This window comes from Hippocampus zosterae, chromosome 14, assembly GCF_025434085.1.
Source record: "Hippocampus zosterae strain Florida chromosome 14, ASM2543408v3, whole genome shotgun sequence".
NCBI classification, from domain to species: domain Eukaryota; kingdom Metazoa; phylum Chordata; class Actinopteri; order Syngnathiformes; family Syngnathidae; genus Hippocampus; species Hippocampus zosterae.
The window spans coordinates 1,576,243-1,584,747 of NC_067464.1; the positions used below are offsets into that span (position 1 = coordinate 1,576,243).

General features: G+C 45.8%; 1 protein-coding gene across 1 annotated transcript; it reads right to left on the minus strand.

Moving 5' to 3' along the window:
* Positions 1 to 216: 216 nt before the first annotated feature.
* On the minus strand, positions 217 to 8,363 carry hadhab (hydroxyacyl-CoA dehydrogenase trifunctional multienzyme complex subunit alpha b). The gene is made up of 20 exons (XM_052085533.1): positions 8,202 to 8,363; positions 7,528 to 7,569; positions 7,121 to 7,191; positions 6,686 to 6,819; positions 5,866 to 6,004; positions 5,645 to 5,764; positions 5,440 to 5,542; positions 4,335 to 4,457; positions 4,153 to 4,271; positions 4,026 to 4,082; positions 3,734 to 3,843; positions 3,527 to 3,661; positions 3,249 to 3,420; positions 3,032 to 3,118; positions 2,794 to 2,934; positions 2,532 to 2,600; positions 1,865 to 2,060; positions 984 to 1,098; positions 771 to 916; positions 217 to 635 (listed from the first exon to the last, which is right to left on the minus strand). Exons 1-20 carry the CDS (start codon positions 8,266 to 8,268, stop codon positions 490 to 492), a joined length of 2,292 nt encoding a protein of 763 aa, XP_051941493.1. The 5' UTR covers positions 8,269 to 8,363; the 3' UTR covers positions 217 to 489.
* Between the last annotated feature and the right edge of the window lie 142 nt (positions 8,364 to 8,505).

The following is an 8,505-nucleotide window of genomic DNA, read 5'->3' on the forward strand; positions in this document are numbered from 1 at the left end:
GTCCATAACACAAATGATTTTTTTTCCTACCTTTTTCACCTCCCAAAACACATTATCCGGGTTCATCGATATTTTACTTATCGAAGGGCAGAGTTGGAGATTCTCCAAGTTGCAGATTACAGTTAAAATTGATGATTTATTGAATCATTCAAACCTACAGTATGTCCTGTTTTCGCTCCATCATAACTGAGGCTAGGTATGAAACACATCCAAGCCTTTGATTCATAAACAAAATTTTATTTCAGGCCCTACATTTGCATGATCCACCAATAACATCTTTTAATGTACAAAAAAAAACACTACCATACTGGGACATTCCGGCATGAATTAGTATATTCTTTTGGAATATTTTAATGCACATACAACATCATACCCTCACCAACTGTGTGTGCTGATCTAGGAAAAAAAATCGAATTGTCATGAGGCACATTTTTGATGTAGTCGACTGCAGACGTGTTGAGAGCTGCCAAGCCAAACGCGACGAGCGGCTCACTTGTGAAACTTCTTTGTGGCGTCGCTGGCGTGATCTAGGAGGAGCTGGCACGGTGTGAAGTGATCCCCGTAGACGGCTTCGTACCGCTGCATCTTCTTCACCAGCTTGTCGGCGCCAAAGGTATCCACGAAGCGGAACGGGCCTGGAAGTCCGGATGGAGACGCGAATGTACTCTTGTGCAATTACACATTTGATGGGCACTTGAAATGTGTGTGCCATTTTCTAAAGCATGTCCAGTTAAAAGATGGTGTCGCAATATAATAAGCCAAAGTCTGACCTCCAAGGCAAGGTGGGAAGCCCAGGCCGAAAACAGCTCCGATGTCTCCCTCCAGAGGACTGTTCAAGATGCCTTCTTGTAAACACAGCACCGCCTCGTTGACAAAGCGAGAAACAAGTCGATATTGGACGTCGTTGTCGGATGAACTGAAGGAAAGACGCTTATCAGAATGCAATCGCAGATCAGTCATTTAAATGGCGAGTGTCAACTCACACAGCGGGATTGGGAGCGATTTTGTATTTCTCCAGGATTTCCCCGATGTCCGGATTGACTTCTCTGGATTTCAGGCCCGGTTGGTACACGTAGCAGCCCTTTCCTGATTTACGACCTAAAAGACAGAAAGAAAAATCTTCCATCTTCCAAGCCGCTTGATCCTCACTAGGGTCGCGGGGGGGTGCTGGAGCCGATCCCAGCTGACTTCGGGCGGTAGGCGGGGGACACCCCGAATCGGTTGCCAGCCAATCGCAGGGCACACAGAAACGAACAACCATTCACACTCACACTCGCACCTAGGGACAATTTAGAGTGTTCAATCAGCCTGCCACACATGTTTTTGGAATGTGGGAGGAAACCGGAGCACCCGGAGAAAACCCACGCAGGCCCGGGGAGAACATGCAAACTCCACACAGGGAGGCCGGAGTTGGAATCGAACCCGGTACCTCTGCACTGTGAAGCCGACCTGCTAACCACTGGACTACCGGGCCGCCCAGAAATAAAAATAATCTCTAAAATATCAAATTTAAAATTCAGAAAAATGTTTTGCATTTGAGAAATAAAGGCAGAAGTCTGATGAGGATGAAATGACATTTTTTTAAAGTTGCCAAATTGAGAAAATATAATAATCCTGAGAATAAGTCTTAGTTTATAGGAAAGAAAAGAAATCGTACAATCGCCATTTTATTTTTTAAAAAAATCTAAATCTAATGAAAACTCTCTTATAATCATACTAGAATAACGTTGGATATTTGCGAAAAATATATATGTACAATTTTGTGAGGGGGAAAAAAAAAAAGGTCAACGTCATACATTTTTGAGAAAGTGTGGAGAAATGAGAAATGCTGCAAGAATCAAGTCTCGACTCCATCGCGGCTCACCCTTGAATCCCATGTCCACCAGTGTCTTCAGGACCTGCACGTCGCCGCCGCCGAAACGCGAGCCAAAAGCCTTGCCCAGGTCCTCGGCCACGTGGGCGGCCACGTCGATGCCCACCTCGTCGATCAGCGTGGCGGCGCCCACGGGGAATCCGAAGCTGGTGGTGAGGGCGTCCAGTTTCTTGGGGTCCGCCCCTTCCTGCAATGATGGCACGCCGAATTTCTTTTCAATACGCTTAAATCATTTATTTGAGAAAAGAAGTCAATCCTCATGGAGATAAGCAGTATCATAGATTACGAGTTGGCAAAAATTAAAAAATAAAATAAACATTTAAAAAATATTTTTTTTAATTTAAAAATGTTATACTTTGAAAGAAAAAAAGTTGCAATCCTACAAGAAATAAAGCTAGATTTTTTTTTTAACAATAAAAAAAGTGTACTTAATATCCAGTCTGTCCCGGTTAGTTGCAGCTTTTTTTTTGGGGGGGGGGGGGGGCTCATTATAGCTGCCACAGGGAAGCTTTTAGAGCTCGTAGCTATAATGATCCTCAATTATTGGCAGATTTGTGCGCCGTTAGCAGAATATATTCAAAAGGATTTAAACAAACATAAAAAAAAAAAAAAATCATGACAGCCCTTGAGCAAGACTTGATACTTGAACACAACAAACCTGAAAAACTCGCACAGCTTCAGCCAACATGGGCGCTAAACAGCGAGTGGTGTAGAATCCGGGCCCATCCTGCACACATACAGTATAGAATGACTGTGCATTCGTGTTTTTTTGTGTGTGTGTGTGTGTGTGTGTGTTTTTTTTTTAACTCATTCAGTAGCAGCCAATTCTGGACCAAGCCTGAAAAGACGTTTAAAAACGTCTTTGGGAGTGAATGAGTTAATGATGCTGCTGCTGCTGCTGAATTAAGCCAAAGTCTCACCCCGACCACGATGATGACTTTGCCCTGCTTGAGCCCCACGGCCACCGCCGACGCTGTGGTGTCCTTGGAGGTCTTCTCGGTGGTGATGATCTCAAGGAGCTGCATCTTGTCCACTGGGGAAAAGTAGTGCATGCCGATGACCTGAGGGGTAGCAATGAGCAAGAGAAGTTTTCTTTTTTTTTTCCTTGTTCCAAAATAAAAAATAAAAATAAAAAAGAGAGGAACAAGTAGACCAAACCTTGTCTGGCCTCTTGCTAGCAGCGGCGATGTCCTTGATGGGAAGAGCTGATGTGTTGGTGGCAAAGATGCAGTGAGGAGGAATCACCTTGAGCGGGGAAGTTCAAATACAACTCGTTTGCGAGCCAAAACGGCAGCACTTACCGAGCCTTGCGAGCAGACGTCTCAGCTCGTTAAAAATGCCCCCCCCCCCAATTTCTTAAAAAGCATGTACTCACCGCTTCGACCTCCTTGAGGACGGCGTGTTTGACCTTGAGGTCTTCAAACACGGCCTCGATCACCATGTCGGCCTTCTTGAAGCCGCTGTAGTCCAGCGTGCCGGTCAGGTTGGACAAAATGGAGTCCCTCTCGAAGGACGTGATGCTCCTCTTCTTGGTCTTGTCGTTCAGCCTGATGATTCAAATGGATTGAGCAATGACAAACCAAAAAAAAAATAAAGCCAACCATCTCATCTTGAAACGAGAACTGCTTTAAAAAAAAACAACAACAAACGCACCCCTTGTACACCTGCTGCTCACCGCGAGCCAGCCCGGCCTCGGTGGTGTCCTTCAGGATGGTGTGCACGCCTTTGTCCACCGTCACCTGGGCAATGCCCGCTCCCATCAGGCCAGCGCCCAAAATTCCAAGAGTTCTGGTAAGCAGAGAAACCATCCAGTTCTAACTTGGGATCGAAGACAACAAAGATGGCTGCCGAGTGACCTACTTGACTTCCTTTGCAGGGCTCCCAAAGCGGTTCTTCTTGCACGCCACCTGACCGTGATAGAGTCCAATGAGGGCCGCAGACTCGGCGGTTTTGCCCAGGTGTCCAAAGTTCTGTGGAGGGACAGTCAACGTGGAGCCGTTATGATCGCGAGTACTGCGCGACTTCCGCCAAGGACATTACGCTTTTGTTGTCGTCGTCTCTTTTTGTTCAAAAAGACAAAGACTATTTCAATTACGGCCAATTTGGCCTTGGTGGAGGTCGACTGCACTGCTTGTCAAAAGGCGGATCTTACCTGAGACTCTGCCAGGTATCCAGCAACGGGACCTTGCTCCACGCCGGTCTTCACACACTGAAAGTCACAAAACAAAAGAGTCAAATTGAAGTTCAGGTCAAAGGTCACGACGAAGACAAGGACTTACTTCAATGATCTTGAGGGGTGCCGGATAAAGCCCCTTGCTCTGCTTCATGACTTTCCCGTGGACCGTCTTGTAAATCTGGTTGCGCACCATCTCAAAGCTCATCACGTAGTCTTGGATCTCTGCAAAGGAGACCCGTCAAAACCCAGTCAAGTGTCCGTCGCGGACGGATGGCTTCGACCTACTCTGCATGGTGCCCTTCTCCTTGCGCAGAGGAATCTTCTTGCCCGCGATGCCTCTCGCACATTCCACGGCAACCTCCTCCAGGTAGTCGATGGTCCTCTCCTCGGGGCTCTTCAGACCCGGGCCTGTTCAAATGTCATTATTTTTTTGTTCGGGCAACTCACAACTAATTTAATGCCCACGTCCTACGCATATATGCGTACAAGGGAAAATACTGCATGGCTGTCAGTCGATTAAGATTTTGAATCCTAGTTAATCGCATGATTAACTGAGTTAATCATGCGATTAACATTAATAAATTTTATAAATAAAACATGAATTAATTTTTTTTTCATACTCTTCTTCCGAGCCGCGTGATCCTCACTAGGGTCGCGGGGGGTGCTGGAGCCGATCCCAGCTGTCTCCGGGCAGTAGGCGGGGGACACCCTGAATCGGTTGCCAGCCAATCGCAGGGCACACAGAGACGAACAACCATTCACGCTCACACTCACACCTAGGGACAAATTAAAGTGTTCAATCAGCCTGCCACACATGTTTTTGGAATGTGGGAGGAAACCGGAGCACCCGGAGAAAACCCACGCAGGCCCGGGGAGAACATGCAAACTCCACACAGGGAGGCCGGAGCTGGAATCCAACCCGGTACCTCTGCACTGTGAAGCCCACGTGCTAACCACTGGACTACCGGGCCGCTCGTAGACAAATATGTTCACCCAATATAAATATGGTTGTATGGTTTCGTTCATTGATGCAGTCATTTTTAAATCATTCACAAAGTTAATTCATTGCCATTAAAAAGACGCTTCATAATTAAAAGACGGGTAAATATCAAGTCAGAGGCGTCGATGTAATTTTACTGCCGTCTTGAGTGACGCGACTTTCCCGCAAACAAGCCCAAAATAACACCAATGATGCTACACGAGCTATCGTCAGAAGTTGCCGAGTCAAATACACTTCAAGTCAAAAGAGCAAATGGCTTGGATTCACTCCGAGTGACAAAGGGCCATAAACTCAGCGCTCACGGGGGGGTCTGGGAGTGCCCATGCCTGCGGCTCGGTCTTAACCGCTAACTGGTAGCCTACCGACATGAGTTTAAATCATTTAAGTTACCAAGGGGGTCTACAAGCTGGTCGACGAGGCCCATCTTCTTGGCTTTGTCTGCTCTGATGTTTCGCCCTGTCAGCATCATGTCAAAGGCGTTGGGCAGACCCAGCTAGAAGAAGTAAACGCAAACAACGAGTTCATTTTTTCCTAAAGAAAATTGTATTTTCCATGGAACCCGATGAAAGCCATTTGCTGAAAAAAACCCCCCCACCATCTTAGGGAGTCTCTGCGTGCCACCGGCTCCCGGCAAAAGACCCAGCATGACTTCCGGCGTACCCAGCACTGTTTTCTTGCTTTTTGTCGCGATCCTGTACTGGCACGCGATGGCAAACTGGATCGACAAGAAGAGTACACAAGACGGGTAAACCAGGTGATACTGTAAAAAAAACACAAATCAAATGATTGAGTATGACAGCGAGATGCTCGGCTGACCTCTAAGCCTCCTCCCAAGCACGAGCCATTGATGGCAGCCACGATGGGCTTTGGGGACTTTTCGATCTTCTCCAACATTTTCTGGCCTTTCTGCGAGAGTGCTGTGACCTCCTCAACGTTGCTGCAGCCCTGGATCATGCTGTGGCCCAAACGTGGTTGATTGATTGAGGGGAGATGGGACGATTCAAGTACCGTATTTTCACGACTATAAGGCGCCATTAAAAGTCAAAAATTTTCTCCAAAATGGACAAGACGCCGTATAATGCGGAGCGTCTTTTATATGAGCCGAGTTCCAAAATCTGGCTGAGACCCGACACGCTGTTTATATAGAGAAAAGGCGGAAGTGAGGTCGACCAATCAGTGAAGCGCGTCCGTGCACTTATATGTAAATATATGGAGAGAGAGAAAATGTGAGTGACGACACGCACGCAACGAGAGGGAACCCGGCGGTTTGGATGGATTACCGATACTTGCACAATTGTTCAATTCGGACACAGAAGATGACGACTGCGATGGCTTTCTGAGTGACGATTGAGCAAAAAAACGTGAGTACCTTGTAAATAAAATACACCCGAACTCAGTTCTGCTTTCGTTGCCTTTTTAAAAACGTGTTTTAGCTTTGAGCTTCGGTGTATGCTTCAAGCTAACGTGTTAGCGAACGTGTTAGCATGCATGCATGCCGTATGTTTAAGCCTATGTTTTACCACTGTAAAACTGCGCCCATTAGTACAGTGTGTCGAATAGTCGTGAAAATACGGTAAAACAGTTCGGAATGTGCTGGACTTTGGACGTTCCGCTCTGACCGGGGGAGCCCTCTTACTCGATATCGGCTCCCGCAATGAAACATCCCGGCTTGGAGGAGATGAGGACGGCGCTCTGAACGGCGTTGTCTGCCCACACCTCGTTCATGACTTCCGTCAGCTCCTTTTCCATTTGGACCGACAGTGTATTGACCTGGATGGAAGGAGGATTACAAACCGTTCTTTTTTTTTCTTTTTTAAACAAAACAAAATCAAAGAAATATGTAGACGATTTACAATAGGGGGCGGGGGACGGGATTCATTATAAAGATATAAAGACATAAATAATTATCCCGTATGCATAGGAAAGCCGGGGGATTCGCCCCCCCCACCCCAGCCGAAAAAAGAAAACGTTTCCAGGATGCACCAGAAAGCCTTCGTAGAACTCACGAGAAAGCTTCCATTTTCATTCCTCACTGCCTTTAGACACCGCGTGAAAATCTGTTGTGCTTTACCTTGGAATTGGGGTCGTTGATTCGAACCACAGCAACGTCGTTCTTGACTTCATAACTGACATGTGTTCGGGCTTAGGAGAGAGGGAGATAATGTGCCGTGAGACAATGATACAGTCAATCGTCACTACAAGTAGGAAGTTGGCGATTGAGCCCTGCTGGGAATAGTGAAAAAGTTACTGATTGTGATGATTTTGATGTTTGTATGATGTTTGTATTTATTCTTCAAGTATGAAGAATAAATAAATGTTGCGGGACCATTATTTTCTATATTAAATATTTTTTTGCGTTTAGTGCAGAGCTTGGTTCCATGAAAACCTAGTGATCACTTTACATCAAAACTTTCATGTCGCACAGGGAAAAAAAACTGTATTGCATGATAGGACAGGTTAAGAGAATTTAAAGTTTACCTAACATCGATGTGGCCACTGAGAAGGTTCGAAAGGTAGTTCCTGTGTAGCAAAAATATAAATAGATACAAGATACAAAATACAAGAGTCATGGCACAGCGACAGGTCAGAGAAATGTCATTAAAAAAACATACCAACAGTCATAGTTTGGCAACATTTGCATTGGGGAATGACACAAATGTTTCATATACAGTATTGTATTTAGTCATATGGACCTCAGAGCACTTGAGTGACCTCAAGTGGCTCCCACTTCAACCCGGAGTTATGAATGACCCTTCACCCACATTGGAGACGTCAGACGTCTAAACGGAACCACTACAATGGCAAATTGACAAGACTAACACGATCCAAAATCTGAGCAAATTGACAACCTTTTTTTTATCGACAGGAGAATGACCGGTTTTGAACATCGTCTTTTATTGCCGCTGTATAATAGTCGATGATCATTAGCATTATTCCACATTCACGAGTCACACTTTGAAAAGAAGTGCCCGTTAAACGGGGGTAAAATGCGACTGGTACATGGAGTGAAGTGTTCGCAACCTTATTTAATACAGTACATGAGCCCGCCTTCCATACAACTAGTTGGCGCTTTCCAGTCAAACTCAAGACAGTCAGCTTAACATAACTTATTCCAAAAGATATATGAAAAACATTTTCTCGCTGTGTTTCACCTGGCGCTGCACCGTATCTCCTGAGTGTCAACTTGGAGAGAACGCCGAGGGATCGAACACAAGCCATGTTGCGGGAGCGGCGGGCGGAGGTCAGTCGGCGGAGGATAGCTAGCTAGCAAAGTTAGCTCGCCTTTTTCTTCTTCGTCTCGTTTGAGTTGAACGGGAGATTGCTAACAAGGGTTCGAGTTCATTATCGCCACTTACCGGACTGGAGTGTAGGTAAATCAGTCAAAAGGAAGAGATACCGTTTTTATATACAATGTACTTTTTAAAATAGATATCAATCAAAATGGCGTACAGTATA

Excerpts from the sequence above, each read along its gene's own strand:
- hadhab (XM_052085533.1), bottom strand. The coding sequence starts at position 8,268 with ATGGCTTGTGTTCGATCCCTCGGCGTTCTCTCCAAGTTGACACTCAGG. Across the intron at positions 4,083-4,152 it reads CACCCCTCAAGATCATTGAA|TGTGTGAAGACCGGCGTGGA; the intron begins GTAAGTCCTTGT and ends TGTGACTTTCAG. Across the intron at positions 3,119-3,248 it reads TCCTCAAGGAGGTCGAAGCG|GTGATTCCTCCTCACTGCAT; the intron begins GTGAGTACATGC and ends TCCCCGCTCAAG.